Here is a 17,873-nt window from a genome sequence, read left to right as displayed (position 1 = left end):
TGACTAGAGTATTGGAGTTCTTTAAGACGTTGTATTGCGCTATGGATAAAAGAGAACTAGTGAGAGCATGTATTTTGGATTTCTTGAAGGTGTTTGATAAGTTTCTACACAATGATTATTTTTAATGTGGCTGGTTGAGCGAGTGGGTAATAATATGGCAAATCAAGTATATATAATGTGAAATTGTCCATTTTGGCAGGGAGAATAGAAAATGGGTTTTTTAGCATTGAGAGATTGCAGTACACACACAGGGAACTGGGTCCTCGTACATTATTTGCAAAAGGGTTAATATGCAGCTGCATCAAGTAGTTAAGAAGGTTAGTAGAATGCTGTCATAGTGGCTGTTGTGGTTCAGTGGTACTGTCCATACCTCTGGGCTAGGAGACCTCGGTTCAACTTCCACTTGTATAGGGGTATAATGACAAATCTGAACAGACTGATTTGGAAAACACTCAAAATTGTTGTTATTTATCATGAGGGAATTGAATACAAAAATAGGTTATGCTTCGGTTATACAGGGCGCGGTTGAGACTACATCTGGAGTACTGCCTTATGAGGAAAGATTTGACAGGTGAAGCTTTTATCTCTTGGAGGTTTGAAGACTAAGAGGTGACATATTTGAAACATTATACCCTGAGTAGTCTTGAAAGGGTAGGTGTGAAGAGGGGTTTCCTCTTGAGGAAGAATCTAAAACTGGGGTGTCACTGTTTAAAGTTTAGGAGGGGCCCATTTAAAATAGAGATTAAGCAAAATATCGTCTCTTGAAAATTCATCAGTCTTTTCTTCTGAAAAGTTGAGAGCAGAAGAGTCCTGAATATTTTAAGGCGGAGGTAGATAGATTCTTGTCATGCAAAGAATTGGTAGGGGATCAGGCAATGAACAAGAGAGAGCATGCTTTAAAGGGCTGAATGGCCTAATCCTCCTAATTGTATGCTGCCTTTATGGTGGTAGTATTAATTTTAACTTAAAATCTTAGATATATTGTAGAATGCTCCTTGGTTCTATACTATAATCAGATGAAAACTCAGCTAAAGAATTTAAGATTGCTCCCATTTGAATTCAGAACTGACGAGGTGTAAATTTTGGTTATTTTATGATTGTATCATAACTTTTGAGGCCAAACTAATGTGAATAATTTCATTGAGTTTATTGTCCATATTGAGCCTGCTATGGAGAAGATTTGTGACAGAAAACCATATTAGCGACTTTGGGAAAAATTTGATTATGGGAGTGGGGGGGTGGGGGGAACAAAAATTGTTAAATACCCATGTGGTTTAAAAGCAAAATGACTCTTGCAACCCATTGGCTAGGACAATGTGAAGGTAGAAACATGAGACTGGGAAATATTGAACCACCCAGCTGAGCTGCTATACCATCATGTGAATGTGTGGATGCTGCCATATTCCTCCTCCGAAGGCAGGAGAACAAGACAGCATGTGCAGTAGAGGCTGGCCACTGAACCCAACATTATGCAATTATCCACAATTGGATATGGCACATTATTTAAAGCAAAGTGTGTTCTTGGTTTAGATTAGATTCCCTACAGTGTGGAAACAGACCCTTCAGCCCAACCAGTCCCTTCGAAGAGTAACCCACCCAGACCCATTCCCCTCTGAATGATGCAGCTTGCACTATGGGCAATTTAGCATGGCCAATTCACCTGACTTGTACATCTTTGGACTGTGGGAGGAAACCGGAGCACCCGGAAGAAGCCCACGCAGACACTGGGAGAATGTGCAAACTCCACATAGACAGTCACCCGAGGCTGGAATTTAACCTGGGACCCTGGTGCTGTAAGGTGGCAGTGCTAACCACTGAGCCACCGTGAGTTCTTATCTCAATCCTTATCTCTCTTCCACACAGCCATATACCAAACCACAAGACAGTATATACAGCCAGTATCTTGCTGTATTAGAAAATATCACTGAGCCATAATTATGATATTGGAAATTTTCTCTCTCATGCCTGTAAGGACTGAGAGTAGAACAGAACAGCACTAGATTTTTCCCCTTTCAAAGCATCTACATACAGAATGGAAGAGAGAAAAGCAGTATTGCTGCCTCTGAGTCATGAAGAATAGATGAAGATCTATACACAATAGCGCTGGGAAAGAATGGAACCTGCTAGGTAAGACTTGCTGTAATTTTGAGAAAGTTAGCAGTATGGTGAAATTTATAAACTCAAACTGCTGTTGAGAAAGGAAGAACTGAGAAGAGGGCAGATTTGGAAAGCTAGTAAATGTAACACCACAATGCAAGAAAGGAGAGTGAGAGAAACGAGGAATTACAGGCCAGTTAGTATGATATCAACAACGATGGAGCTGTACAAGGCTTTGGTGAGATCACAGTGGGAATATTGTGTAAAGTTTTGGTGTACATGCCATACAGGGAATGCATCAAATGTTCATCAGCTTGATTCCTGAGCTGGCAGGTTTGTCATATTGGGAGAAATAAAGTCAGCTAGGTAAAGCAAGATCGCCTGAGCAAAAATTCAAATTGTTGGAGAGACTGCGCAACTCTGGCAGCATCTGTGAAGAGAAAGCATCAAGATTAGAGTGGTGCTGGAAAAGCACAGCAGGTCAGGCAGCATCCAAAGAGCAGGAAAATCGACATTTCAGGCACAAGCCCTTCACCAGCACCTGCAGTACTCACTTTCACCCTCTGTGAAGAGAAAGCAGAGTTAACATTTTGAATCCAGTGACCCTAATTCAGAACCAGTGGTAACTAGGAAATGGTAGTATACAGTATATGACGAACACTGGGTGGATGGGGATTAGGTCATAAGCCTAAAGTGGGTGGAGACAAAGCCTAGAGGGTGAGAAAGACCAAACAAAGGAATGGATAATCGTCAGCCAGGAAGAAAGAAGGGCTGCTAATGGCGGCCACCTGTTACTGCCAGGCCTGCTGAGTTTCTCTTGCAATTTCTATTTTTGTTTCAAGATTTCCAGCATCTGCAGTTCTTTTTACTGAAGTCACCATAGTCCCAGAGGGCTGTGCTGTCATTAGAGAGAGACCACTGGTTGTGTGTTTTAACCTGCGGGTTACCAGGCCTCCGGAAAGTTTAAAGGCAGGAGCTTTCATGGTGACCTTAGCTGGTGTGGGAATTTAAAGATGGGTTCGAAACACTCATTACACAGCAACAACATATGAGTATGCTGCACTCTGGTTGGGTCAAGCAATGTGGCTGGCATGCATTCTCAGCTCTTCTGTTCTTTATTCCACCCCTCTGTGCCTTGCTTTTTCAGAAATGTCCTAAAGAGTTCAACATCATGTTGCAGTGGCAAGCTACTTGATATATTGATAGGATGACTTTTGTCCTGCAAAAGGTTCTCCTTTAATACGAGATGCTCAGTGGTGTCATGTTCTTTGTTTAAACCTTGGAGTAAAAGTACACCCTTGTGTTATCTCACACCTTCCATGAGCCTGTTATAATCCCTACATATAGTTTTTTTTTCTTGGTCAGCTTTGATACAGTAGCCACAGAAGTGCCTTCCCTATCTCATTTGTGCTGCTACCTAATTGTGAATTTTATAACTCCTTTACCTACTATCCTCAGCTACCTTTTACTTTTAGTCAATGGCTTCATTGTTTGTTTGTATTTGACATTTTCTTCTTCATTCATGGAATATGCACTTTGCAGGCTGGGCCAGTATTTACTGTCCATCCCTAGTTGCCTTTGAAGATAATCATTAGTACCTTGAACTGCTGCAGTCCAAACTTGTACATCCACAGTGCTGTTAGGGATGGAGTTCCAAGAGTTTGTCTCAGCGACATTGAGGGAATAGCGATTAATTTCCAAGTCAGAATCATGAGTGGCATGGAAGGGAACTTGGAGGTGGCTGTGTTCTTATGTATGTGTAGCCCTTGTACTTCTAGATAGTAGTGGTTGTGAATTTCTGCAGTGCATCTTATAGATGACACATACTGCTGCTACTGAGTATTGTGGATGTGATGCTAATCAAGTGAGCTGCTTTGTTCTGGATGGTGTCACGTTGGAGTATTCTTGAAGCCACAGTCATCCAGGTAAGTGGGAAGTATTCAATCACGTTTCTTTCTTGAGCCTTGTGACTGATGGTCAGGCTTTGGAATCTGGAGGTGATTTACTCACTACAGGATTCCTGACCTCTGATTCTTATCATTCATACACAATAAACTGTCCACAATGGCTATTCAGTCTAAATTTTTATCAGTCTATTGAATCATAAAATGATACCCTCATTTTTATTAATATGGTTTCAGAGAAATGAAACTTTTTCAGTTCCCAGTAAAATAAAACTTATAGCATAAACCTGTTCTCTAATTATTCCAAGTTCTATTAATAAATCATCTTTTCCACAATTTTGTCTCTCATTTCTAGCATACTTAAAATTCCAAACTGGAGATGAAATATGGGAAGAAATATTAGAACACATTTTACTTCTGTTCCACCAGTTTGAAACTTTAACCAGATTTCCTGTTATGCTAATTTATAATGGGCAATTTTCCAACCAGGTATAAGAAAATTTGACGAGATTGCTCATTAGGTCTATTAGCATTCAAGATATTCATTTGTCTTAACATGCTTTTACTGCGGGAAGAAAATTAATTGCAAACTCATCAAATACACATATGGGGCTTATTTTCATCAGGGTCTCCAATCATGTCCCTTCTTTCACTACTTTCAGTCCGATCAGCTGTAGCAAAATCTAACCTATTTTACAAAAACATTTGCATACATTTGGAATATGGAAGAGAAGAGCTGCAAATGTTAGGAAATGGAAAAAATACCACTTGCTCAAATTGCATCATAAGTCAGTTACGTAAAAGAAGTAATAGTTTAAAATTCATGTGGGAACTTGTATCTGAATTTATTGCTGATTTTGTTTACAGATATCCTAGTTCAAAAGTCATACACTTTGAAGGGGAAATTCAGTTACTTTTTCATCCCTTTTTAAATAGCCTTTTGTTTTGTTTTTTTCTCTAGCAAGGTTTACCTGATAATGAAAATGATGGGAAACTGGTGTCAATTGAAGGGTAAGGAAGAAAGATTGTACATTGTCTGCTTCCAAGAAGAAGAAATTGTTTTTTGCATAATGCCTTAACATTTCCTCAGTATTTCACAGCTAAGGTATGCTTTTCTGAAAGATAATTACTTATTGAGGTAAAACTACCAGCTAATTTATATACAGCGAGGTCTGAAAGAATGGTAAATAGGTTGTGGAGATTTGTCTGGTTGCAGATCCCAAGCAAATATGTTGAAGATGTTCAAAATGTAGTCCCTTCTTCACACATCCTTGCCCTAGTATTTTGGAAAAGTAAATCAGAGCGGGACCTATAAACTTAATGCTAGGGAGTGTTGCTGAACAAAGAGACCTTGGAATGCAGGTTCATACTTCCTTGAAAGTAGAGTTGCTTTCAAGGTAGATAAGTTAGTGAAGAAGACGTTTGGTTTCCTTTATTGATTAGAGCATTTGAGTATAGGAGTAGAGAGATCATGTTATGGCTATACAGGACATTGGTTAGGCCACTTTTGGAAAATACGTGCAATTCTGGTCTCCTTATCAGAAGTATGTTATGAAATTTGAGCTATAGGGAGAGGCTGAATAGGCTGGGACTGTTTTCCCTGGAGTGTCAGAGGCTATGGGGTACCCTTATAGAGGTTTAAAAAATCATGAGAGGCATGGATAGGATAAACAGAGAAAGTCTTTTTCCTGGGCTGAGGGAGTCCAGAACTAGATGGCATTGGTTTCGGGTGAAAGGGAAAAATCATCAAAGGGACCTTAGGGGCAACTTTTTCATGTAGAGGATGGTACATGTATGGAATGAGCTGCTCGAGGAAATGGTGGAGTCTGGTACAATTACAGCATTTAAAAGGCATCTGTATGGGTATATGAATGGAAGGGTTTAGAGGAATACAGGCCAAGTGCTGGCAAATGGGACTAGATTAGGTTAGGATATTTGGTCGGCATGGACGAGTTGGATCGAAGGGTCTGTTTCAGTGCTATACATAGCTATGACTCTATGTGCTGTGATCCTGGAGTGGAATTCAAGCTCTTGATCTGCTGTTTCAACAAGAATTGTACCACGAATCAATTAATATTTAATGTTTGTTTGAGTTTGGTCACCATTGATCTATTTCGATAACTAATTCTTTCAGAAGTTGAGAATTCTGAAAACATAATATTTTAATAAACATGGAAGAGTGACTTCATGTAGAAGCTGGAAAGTAGTTTGAATGAAAGCAAATTATAAGTAATTGGCAAAGATGCATTGCTTGCCAATAGAACAGTATACATGATCTCACTAGGTGCAGGTAAATCTGTTGAATCTAGAACTTTTTATAATAATATTGTTAGTAACAATGACATTAGGTGTCATGTAAGTATAGCTCAATGGATGTTAATGAAAATTAGAGGAACTAGCTTTTGTGTTGTAATGCTGAAATGTTTTGAAATAACCTCATCTCAGTACTAACAATTGTTTTCAATGTTATATAGTCCAAATCAGGTTCAAGATCAAATGGAAGATGGAATTACAGTGGAGGACTTGGAGCTTATCAAAGAACGAGAGTCTGCAATTAGGCAGCTGGAGGTACATTTATTTTGTGGCTGAGTACTTAATAAGATGTGTACTTTTGATCCAATGTTTTGTATTCTTTCTCCATAACTTCAGGAATTTTTTTTTACTTATCTTGGGTTGGAGCATTGGCTAAATGGTGAGACATGGGTATTAGCCATTTAGTACCTTGAGTCAGTTCTGCCATGAGATAATGGCTGATCAGTGACTTAACTCCTTTGATTGACCTTTTTCCCTATTGGCTAAATAAAGATGATCAATCTTGGATCAAGTTTTAATTATAATTTTAAAACTTACTTCAAATGCTGTTTGCAGAAAATACATTCTCAATTTTGCCCTATATTGCATGAAAAAGGGGTTTCCTACTTTCATTCCTGAAAGGTTTGGCTCTTCTTTTTTGGTCGATGTCCATGATGCCAGACTCCCCAACAGTTCCTATTTACCCTCACGGTTCACTTTAATATCTAAGCTTCGATTAAACCTTTGTTCACCTCAAAATTAGAGAATACACCCCTACATTCTATACACCATGTAGCTTAACCTTCAGATTCCTGATATCAGTCTAATAAATATAAGTGCACTATTTCCAAGTTGAATATTTCCTTTGAAGCATGATGTTTAGAATCGCTGATAGTGATCCAGGTAGTCTAACCAGAGTTTTGTAGAATTGAAATATGCTGCCTTAACTACTTGTATCTCCTAGATCTCTAGATATAAAGATCAGCATTTCATTAGCATTTAAAATTACTTTCTGTACTTGTTCACAACATTTTAATTATTGTTGCTGGGTTCCACTTCTCTTTTGGACTGCACTGTTTCTGTGTTTCACCATTTAGAACATAATCTTGTTCTGTGGTTTCAGTTCTAATGTAGATGACTTCACACTTGCTTCTATTAAAACCTATTTGCCTCAGTCATGCTTATTCACTGAATTTATCAATATCTGTTTCTAATTGGCAATCATAAAGATATCAGCATGTGAAAAAAAAAGCAAATTTACAAATTTGGATACTTGGCTTTCTATGACTATGACTCTATCTAAGTTATTAATGGATATAATGAACAGTTCCAACTCCAGATCCTTGCAGACACAAGTAGTCATGTTCTGCTACTTGGTGTGCTCCTGTTTTGTTTTTACTAGATGTCTCCTTCTGTTCAACCAATTTAACTAGGTCAATAATTTTCCTTCAATTCCATGAACTTTACCCTTGGTAATGCCTTTCTTATGAGAAACATTATCAAATACCTTCTGGAATTCCATTTAAAAGAAAGCACCTGTAGACATGTTCTGTCCACAACTTCAGTCACGTTCAAATTCAACAGATTCTTCAGATGTTATTTCCCTTTTTTAAAAACCCCATGCTGGAGGTCTACCATCTTAGAAATCATCATAAAATCCCTACCTTGTGGAAACAGGCCATTTGGACCAACAAATCCACACCGAGCCTTCAAAGAGCAACCCACCCAGACCAACTCCCCATAACTATTATTTCGCATTTCCCCTGACCAATGCACCTCACCTACACATCCGTGAACACTGTGGGCAATTCAGCATAGCCAATTCACCTAACCTGGATATCTTTGGATCATGGGAGGAAACCAGAGCACCCATGCAGAAACAGGGAGAATGTGCAAAGTCCACATTGACAGTCACCCGAGGCTGGAATTGAACCTGTGTCCCTGGGGCTGTGAGACAGCAATGCTAACACTGAAACACCATGCTGCCCACTCTGCCACCATACCGCCCCACTGAGCCACCGTGACAAAGGGGACGCAGTCTACTCCCCCAGAGTCTGCTAGTCCCTACTGCAACTACATTTGTCTTTTCTCCCTGCTCTTGAATGGCTAGATATTTTTGATACAAAACCTGAAATTGCTTGAAATACTCAGTAGATCTGGAAGCATCTGAGGAGAGAAAGCAGAGTTAATGTTTTGGGTCCAGTGACCCCCCTTCACAATGGTTTGAAGCTGAGGAAAGGTTGATTATATGTGCTAAAGATGTGGTTGGGTTAGGGGGAGGGAGTAAACAATAGGTGAAGTTGGGGAGAGAGAGAAAGAGAGAGAAAACAACAGTTCAACAGACAAAGGAATGGGTGAAGATCAGCAGCTGCTAATCAAGACCATTTGTAGCTTATAATGTCTTGGTTGTGATAGCAACAGACCTGGGAGAGTGAGAGAGTTGGAGTAAGGTGCTCAGGTTTTAAAATTATTGAACTCCATATTAGGTCCCAAAGGCTGCAGTGCCCCCAAGTGGAAAATAAGAAACTTGCGCTGAGCTTCCCTGGAGCACTGCAACAAGCCTGAGATAGAAATATTGGCCAGGGAACAAGGTGATTTGAAGTGACAGGCAATAAAAAGATTGGCATTACTTTTGCAGACAAAGTAGGTGCATTGTAAAGCATGACCTGCTTTGAACTTTATTTTGCCCAACATGGAAGAGACAGTGAGCAGTGATTGTGAACAGTGGATACGATGGACTAGATTGAGTGAAGGATAGGTGAATTGTTGCTTCATCTGAAAAGTGTGTCAGGAGTGTAGGATAGTCGCCCAGTCTACATTTTGTCTTCCTGTATGGAGGGCACCACATTGTGAGTAGCAAATACAATAAACTAAATTGATTGATTGTGCAGGTAAATCACTAGTCTGTCTGGGGTCTTGGTAAGGAGGGAGGAAGTAAAAAGCATTTACGCCTTCTGCAATTGCATGGGAAGGTGCTGTGGGAAATGCAAACTTATCATCCGTTTGTTCTTGTCACTCACTGGGTGCTCTGGAAACCTAGCTGTGGTATTCCTGCAGTTGTCACAAAAGTTGAAGATCATGTAGAAGTATGCAAAGTATCCATTTACCCATCTTGCAATCCCAGATTGACAGAATGCATGGACCTGGTTTCTGTACTTAACAGGAATTAGTATTTACTTTAAGTAAATAACCTCTACAGGTAAACATTTATGAACCATTGACATAAAACACTAACTGTTAATACTCCACCTTCCCCCCCCCCCCCCCCCCAACCCTCCCCTAAAAACAGCCCCTTTCACACTCATGTGCATGCATGCACACAAACAGAGACTTTTTTTTAAATGTGTTTTGGATAGACAAGCCTGGGGATGCTGTTTAGTGGTCTCTGTTCAAAGGATTTTCTAAAATTGTTTTTATGGTGATCAGAATTCTGCTTCTCGATCTTCTTCCTCAAATGACTTACTGGTTTATAGAAGGTACAGGGGTTGGTTTACACTTATGACTCTGACTTAGTTACAGCCCTTGGGCTTGTCCAAAAGATTTGAAATTCTTGCTGTGTGTGTGGATGCGAATGAGGCCAGTAGAGTTGAAGAGAAAACTGACCGTAGCATTGGTATAGAGAGTCTTTCAAGAGCAGGGAGAAAAGTGAAGTGGAGTTGTAGTCAGGACTAGCATAGTTGAGGGGACTGTGTTCCCTTTGGCTGGATTGAGAGTCCCGAGGGCTATGTTGCCTACCTAATGCCCAGGTTCGAGAGATCTCATTTGGGCTGCAGAGGAACTTGGAGCAGGAGGGGAAAGATCCAGTTGTTGTGGTCACTTAGGAACCAACGATATCAGTGTAAAGAGGTTCTGCTGAGGGAATATGAGTAGCTTGGGGCCAAGTTAAAAAGCACAACTAAAGGTAGTAATCTCTGGATTACTATCCAAGCATTGTGCCAATTTACCCAAGGTTAACAAGCTCAAAGATTGGTATGGGAGAAATGGATTTGAATTCATGGTGAATTGGCATCAGTGTTGGGGAAGGAGGGAGCTGTTCTGGCTCCAGCTGAATTTTCTGGGACCAGAGGTATTGCAAATTGTATAACTACAGCTGTGGGCAGGGCTTTAAATTAAATGGGGGGGGGGGGCGGTGGGGCGGCGGGCGGTGTGGCGGGGGGGGGGGCAGGGGGATGGGGAGGTTTCAGTTGCATAGAAAATTATGAAAAGAGTAAAAGGTGGGAAGGACTCAGCACAAGTTAAGTTTCCACAATAAGTAATAGGACATGATTTGGAGGAGTCCGTGTTGGACTGGGCTGGACAAAGCTAAAAATCACAACTCCAGGTTATAGTCCAACAGGTTTATTTGGAGGCACTAGCTTTCGAAGCACTGCTCCTTCATCAGGTGGTTGTGAAGCAGGGTAGGACAGTGTGTGTGCAAAAGGTCAGCAATCTAACTTGAGGCATAGCTGACGGGACAAAGAGAAGTGGAGCAGTCAACGCAGGACTAAGGGTGTTGTACTTAAATGCACACAGTATATGTCATAAGGTAAATGAGCCTGTAGCGCAGATTGAAATTAGCGATGTTGTAGATATCTCAGGTGTATCTGAAAGGGGATCAGGGATGGCAACACAATATCTAAGAATATGTCCTTTTTTGAAAGGACAGGTAGATGGTTTGGGGTGTTAAGGTTGGCCTTGTTTGTAAGAAATTAAATTAAATCGATAGCAAAAAATAAGGTACAGTCAGAAGGCATAGAATATTTTTGGGTAGAGTTGAGGAACTGCAAGGGAAAAAAGACCATAATGGGAGTTATGTGCCAGCTTCCAAGCAGTAGTCAGGATGTAGGAAAGAAAATTACTATTACAATAAATATTGGGGACTTCAATATGCAGGTGGACTGGGAAAATCAGGTTAGCAGTCGAACTCGGAAAAAAAAAACAATTTATGGACAAGGTGATGGGTTTTTTTTTGGAATAGCTTGTGGTAGAGCCCCATGAGGGAACAGACAGTTCTGGATTTGGTAATGTGTAATGAGGCAGACATGACTGAGGAGCTGAAGGTGAAGGGACCTTTTTGGCAGTGACCATAATATAATAGAATTGACCCTGCAGGTTGAGACTGAAAAGATTGAATCAAATGTAACAGTATTACAATTGAGTAAAGGTAACTCCAAAGATATGAGGGAGGAACTGGCCAGCATGGATTGCAAGGGGAGCCTAGCAACTAAAATGATAGAGCAGCAATGGCAGGAGTTTCTGGGGGGTTATTCAGAAGGTATATCAGAAATTCATCCCAAGGAAGAAGAAAAATATTCGGGGAGCCATGGCTGACAGGGGAAGTAAGGGACAGCATAAAAACATACGATATTATAAAGATTAATAGAAGGCCAGAGGATTGGGAAGCCTATAAAAACCAGCAGAGGATATTTAAAAAATGTAATAAGGGAGGAGAAGAACTATGAGTCTAAGCTAGCTAGTAATATAAAAGAACATTTGAAAGAGTATGTTTAAATATCTGAAAGGTAAGAGAGAGGCAAGAATGAACATTGGACCACTGAAAAATGAGGTTGGAGAAGTAGCAATGGAGAACAAAGAATGGTATTTTGCAACCATGTTCACAGTGGAAAACACCAGCATCATACCAGAGTCAGAGGGTAGAGGGGAGTGTAATGGAAGAGATAGCAAAGTTTCCACACACTCTAGTCATAATCATACAGCACAGGAACAGACCTTTAAGTCCAAACAGTCCACACCCACCATGTTCCCAAATTAAACTAGTCCCACCTCCTGTACTTGGCCTATGTCTCTCCAAAACTTTCCTATTCATGAACTTATTCAAATGTTTTTAAATGTTGTATCTGTACCTGCATTCACCACTTTCTCGGGCAGCTCATTCCACACATGGACCACTTTGTGTTTCAAATAGAAAAGTTGCCCCTCACGTCCTTTTGAAATCTCTCTCCTCTCACCTTCAAAATGTGCCCCCTAGTTTTCAACTTGCCCACCCTTGGGAAAAGACCCTTTTCACCTTACCTCTGCCCTTTGTGATTTTGTAAACCTCAATAAGGTCTCAATAAGATCTCCAACACTCCAGTGAAAAAAGTCCCAGGCCTATGACTACCCTGCCCGTATATAGTAACTATAGTCTGAGGAATATAATATATTCAAAGCAAATTATGTTAATTTTGTTGTAGACCGTGGAAATCTTCAAACATAAATGTAGCAAATCTGAAAAGAAAATGCTTTTATTTTTGCAATTATTGCATTAGTTTATTAGTTATGCAATAAAATCAGAAAATGCTGATTTGAACTGCAAATTTGAAATGTCGATCTAGATCAGAAGGGAGAGGAACCTCTTAATCAGAAATTCTCCAATTAGGGAACAGAAACTTTACACAACTAACTTTGCTGCAAATAGTGACTGGAACATTTCTTTTTATTTGTATAAGCTTGTTAAAAATAATTATCTGTTCATTTCAGTCTGATATCCTGGATATTAATGAAATATTTAAAGACTTGGGAATGATGATTCATGAGCAAGGAGATCTAGTTGGTAAGTATCTTGTATTCCAATGGTGACCTTAGCTGTGCTACATTTATCCATCTTTGTTTTACTTCAATTTTATTGAGATTTTAAAACTTCAATATGCTGTTGAGATTAAAACTTTCTCTCAGAAATTTTGAGATGAGTGAATAGTTTATTGACTTTTCAGAAGTTAATTAAATGTATAATTGTGGTGCGATGTACGTGCTTTCAGAAATAATACATAAAGGTTTTCTTCCTGTTGTATAAATTAGTAGATTGAATTGATTTGAATTTTATAACTGCCACAAAATACTTGAGCTGTGTCCTAACGTTTTATGCAATTCCAGCATAGCTTCCCTGCTACAGTTTCCATTAGCTACATAATTTTAGCTTGTTAAAATAGGATTAGATATTCTTTTGAATCCTAAAAATAGGAAAAGTGTGGTTAGTTGATGAGTAGAAAGCTGTTTTTGTATAGACAATGTGATAACTGAGTTAACAGAGGCTTAAGAAACTTGATCAATCATTTCTTCATGCCCAGAGATTGCAAATGCTTTTGACAAGTAACCTAGCAAAATTAAATGGAAAATACTGGTTTGGTGCATTATAATAGTAAATATTGTCAAAGTCATGATAGGAGGAAGCTAGCTGTGTAAAATATAAACAGACAATTCTTGGTGAATGTTTATTCACGTGGTGGTTTGTACGCATATTGTAAACAAATTTATTACTTATTTTCCCCAAAATAATGCCTTGTCAAAGTTTTTAAATCTATTACAGTTTTGGATGGCTAGTACCTCCACAGGTTAGACCTTCCTGTCATTGAGGGGTAAATGCCCCTCTCTGCACTAATATAGCCTGCCGCCTCACATTATGCCTCCTAGGCAGGTTTTTTCTGAGTTGTTAGCTAGCAGCTGACAAATTTGCAAACAATCAGATGATGGAAGTTGAATTCTTCTTTTGTTCAACATTTAAGTTCCAGTAAGCAATTATTGTTACATTGGAGTAGCGCCAAATTACCCTAAGGATACTGTCTCTTTAAGAAATTTCATTCATGTGAGTTCAAGATTTGTTTTTTTGCTTTCTGAAATATTTTCTGAAGACCTTTGCATTTGATAAACCAGTTGTGTTATCTCCAGTCTGCAATAGTTTCCCTCAGTTAGTATTAATTCAAACTTTAGCTGATGTCAGCTCTTTTCAGTGCCATTGGAAGCTGAACCTAGTGCAACTTTAAAGAGACTTCCAAATATGGTACTGTCCATTCATTCTTGTTGACTTCTCTAAAGACAGTAATTTACTTAAAAGTTGCACACCAGCTTCCATAATGTCCTTTAGTAAAGGGGAGGCTTCAGTGAATTTGCTGAATTGATCTCAGGATAGAAAACAGTTGTTGGTGGTGGTATGCAGCAAGTTGCTGAAATCGGCTGAGTATCTTCAACTTCCACAGCCTTTGTTTAAAATTTTTGTTTTTATTAAACTATGACACAATATTTTGAATTAGTGCTCCAGTGGTGCAGGATGTGCCACTAAAGTGCACACAATGTATGTGCCTAGAGTTTTTTTCCAAAAACCGCAAAATAACAAGTGACTGTTAGGTTAAGTGAAATTTGTGTTTGTGCTGGTTAAAGGAAAAATATTGTCCAAGGAGTTGATGAGAAATCCTGGGACTTAACACTATGTTCAGTGGGTTGTTAACACCAATGAGTTTTGAATTAACACGTAGCTCTACAGAGGCCTCATTATTTTAGGCTGATCACAGATTTGTTATTGTGCAGATGGAGGCTATTCAGCTCTTCATGTCTGCACTAAATCCCTAACCAATGTAAATATCTTTGCCTTTTCCTTGTAATCCTTCATTTAATGCCTTATTTGAATCTGTCCCCACCATACTTCCTAGCGATCAATTCCAAATCCTAGCAACTTGTTCATGAAAAAGTTTTTTTTTAAAACTCACCCCATTTTGCTTCTTTCACAAAACACTGAACTGTGTCATCTGATTCTTGATACTTTTGACAAGCGGGAACAGTTGATCCTAACCTCACCTGTCCAGACTTCTCACGATTTTGAAAATTCCTATCAATTCTCGTCCTAGCTTTGTGTCCGAGGAAAACAGTCCCAGCTTCTCCAATTTTTCCTCATAACTGAAGTGTCTCTTCCCTGGAATCATTCTCATACACATCCTTCTGAAAATGTGGCATCCAGAACCAGTGTCTTATGAAAAATCATCATCTTGTATGCTTCTGATAATGAATCCTAGAATGCTGAATGCATTATTGACAGCTCCCTATACCTGCTGTACCACTTTTAATGACTCACATTCATATATACCCAAGTCTTTTTGCTCCTGCGCACACTTTAGAATAGTACAATTCTTTTTGTTTTTGAACCAAAGCGAAACACCTCACACTTTTGTATTAAACTTGATCTGCCATGTATCAGCCTACTCCGCCATTTCAGTCTTTTTGAGACTGCTGTCTTCTCAGTTCACATTTCTCAAGTTTTATGTTGTCTGCAAACTATGGAGTTGTCCCCTGCACATCAAGATCTGGATCCTTACATGCATCAGGAAAAGCAGGGGCCCCAGTATCAGCCCTTGGGGAAACTTTACTACAAATCTCCTTCCCTTCTTAAAAAAAACAATTAAATATTACTTTCTGCTTCTTTTACTTCAGCTAATTTGGTATCCTTGTTGCTATTGTACATTTCATCTTGTGACCATAAATTTCCTCTCAAATCTGTCAGTTGGCATTTGGAAATCCATTTACACCGTATCAATAGCTTTCCCCTCATCAGCCAGCTCTGTTACCCCATCAAAAATCTCTTAACAAGTTGGTTGGACTTGAGTTTTCCCTTATTAAACTCATGCTGACAGTTTCTGAATTAGCCCACATTTTTCCATGGGACTAAGTCATTGTATCCTGCGTTATTGTTTATCGACCCCCCCCCCACCACTGACTGACTGATCACCATAATAAATTGAATTCACGTATGCCTTTTCCCTTTTTGTACACATTTGAAACTGTTAACTTCATTTTGTTTGTATGATTAAGGTAAGAAAATCTCAGTCCTAACTTGGAAGATATTGAGACATTTATCTAGAGGTTAGTTCTTTCTGTACGTACGGGAATTTTTTTTATTGAATTGATACTTCAATGTTGCATGTTTCTGTAGATAGCATAGAAGCCAATGTGGAAACTGCTGAAGTACAAGTTCAGCAAGCAAACCAGCAACTTAGCAGAGCAGCCGAATACCAGGTATTTTGTTAAGCTAAATAGAAAGTTACATGAGTTCGGTTTTCATTTTCTTCCTTGAGCTTACTCACAATGGTTGCAGGTCAAACAACATCTTACTTTTAAAATTCTTCTTGTTTTAAAATCCATTCATGACCTTGTCCCTTTCTATTTCTCATAATCTTCAGTCACACAATCCTCAGAGATATCTATGCTCCTCTAATTCTAGCCTCTTGTTCATCACCAAATTTAATTGATCAGCCATTAGTGGCTATGCCTTCAATTGCCTTCAAATCTGACGTATCCTCCCTATCCTTCTCTAATGCAGTGTTTTCTTCCTTTAAGAGACCTTTTTTAACCAGCTTTTTGTTTCTGGTGTAATATCTCCTTATGTGATTTAGCATCATATTTTGACTTCTGTTACTTCTGATAAGTGCCTTTGATTGTTTCACAACTTAAAATCTATATTCACATAGATTTTTGTAGTTCACTTCATAGTTGATTAAATTGAATTGTTGAATTATTGTTTAATTATCACGTGACATGTAAAGATAATAGAGTTGCCTTTCTCTCTACTTGAGATCTATCTGTTGATGCACTTAAAGTATGTTTTTCTTTTCCTTCATTGTTTAGAAATAATTAGATTGACTGACTACATTTTTTTCCCCCACAGCGCAAATCTCGTAAGAAGATGTTCATCCTAATCGTGGTATTGGTAATTTTAGCTGCGATACTAGGAGTCATTATCTGGGCTTCTGTGAAAAAATAAATTCAGATGGTTTAGTATAGACATTGCACTCGGAAGTTCTGGCATAACATTAAACGTCAATAGAGTGAGGGGTTATTTACTGATGCCTAATACTTTAGTCCAATAAATAATTTAGAAAATTAAACAAGATATTCAAAGTATGCTTTCTAGCAATATAATCATAAAATGTAAATTATAAATTAAAATGCTGTGCTTTGCAAATTCAAATGTCACCAATTTAATAATACATATCTTAAGTCTCTTGATGCTTGTAACAAAATGTCTTAGGAATTTTTTTTCCTCTGTACCAGGTTGCCATAATCTTAATATTCAGGTTCTGCTGACGATTGTTGATTTTATTTTAGTTTTACCTAATTTCCAGGCAAAAGGCATTCCGATTGATAGAGGTATGCCTGGTCCAGTGCTGAATTTTTGTTCATTTTTTAAAATGGTGCCAGTTTAACCTGTTTTCTATTCCTGGTCAACTGCTGACACCTTTGGCTTTGTGCCTGCTCATAATCACTAAATGAAGTTAGAATGCACTCAGTTACATCAATAGTATCTATAGACTCCTTTCTTAAAAAGTAACTTGCAATTGTCTGGTGTTTGCAACATTTGCACTGAATAGATTTAGTCTGACTTTGTAACACATACGCCCCTTTGTATTGTGTGTAATCTTAATGAACAATGCAGAAAGGACTATATTTATATTCCCGGGGACGTATTATGCATTTTAATACAAATTGTGCCATTTTGAGATTGTATGCTTGCATATGATTTTTCAGATTTGGATTAAAAAATTAGACTAGACTGTAGAACAAAATGCAAAAATGCTGCTTAAATAAACTATTTGTCAATATTGTTGTGTTATCCTTGTTTCCAGACAACTTTAGATGATGTACCAGTTAGTGCGTTAAATAAATCACAATTTATTCAAAAGTTGATACGTTTAAAAAAAAATGCAAATTGATATTCATTTGAATATTTAAATTCAAGTCATGTGGCTCAGGCCAGTTGCACAGCCTACAGTAAGGAAATTTGGAAGGAACGGTGAAAAGAATTGTTTCTTAAACACAAGCTAATCGATAAGTAACTGA

The 17,873-nt window shown here is 38.6% G+C and overlaps 1 protein-coding gene across 3 annotated transcripts in view; it reads left to right on the top strand.

Annotated features, from left to right (window-relative positions):
• LOC140462949 (syntaxin-7-like) overlaps positions 1 to 17,635 on the top strand; it is a 55,092-nt gene extending 37,457 nt beyond the window's left edge. For all 3 annotated transcript variants that reach the window (XM_072556485.1, XM_072556504.1, XM_072556495.1), the window contains exons 6-10: positions 4,963 to 5,012; positions 6,476 to 6,569; positions 12,753 to 12,825; positions 15,970 to 16,052; positions 16,702 to 17,635. In XM_072556485.1, coding sequence (XP_072412586.1) covers positions 4,963 to 5,012; positions 6,476 to 6,569; positions 12,753 to 12,825; positions 15,970 to 16,052; positions 16,702 to 16,797 — 396 coding nt within the window. In that variant the 3' untranslated portion in view covers positions 16,798 to 17,635. The remainder of the gene's footprint in view (positions 1 to 4,962; positions 5,013 to 6,475; positions 6,570 to 12,752; positions 12,826 to 15,969; positions 16,053 to 16,701) is intronic.
• Positions 17,636 to 17,873: the final 238 nt, after the last annotated feature.

Source organism: Chiloscyllium punctatum, chromosome 3, assembly GCF_047496795.1.
Source record: "Chiloscyllium punctatum isolate Juve2018m chromosome 3, sChiPun1.3, whole genome shotgun sequence".
NCBI lineage: Eukaryota > Metazoa > Chordata > Chondrichthyes > Orectolobiformes > Hemiscylliidae > Chiloscyllium > Chiloscyllium punctatum.
This window is presented reverse-complemented; position numbering and strand designations above follow the sequence as displayed.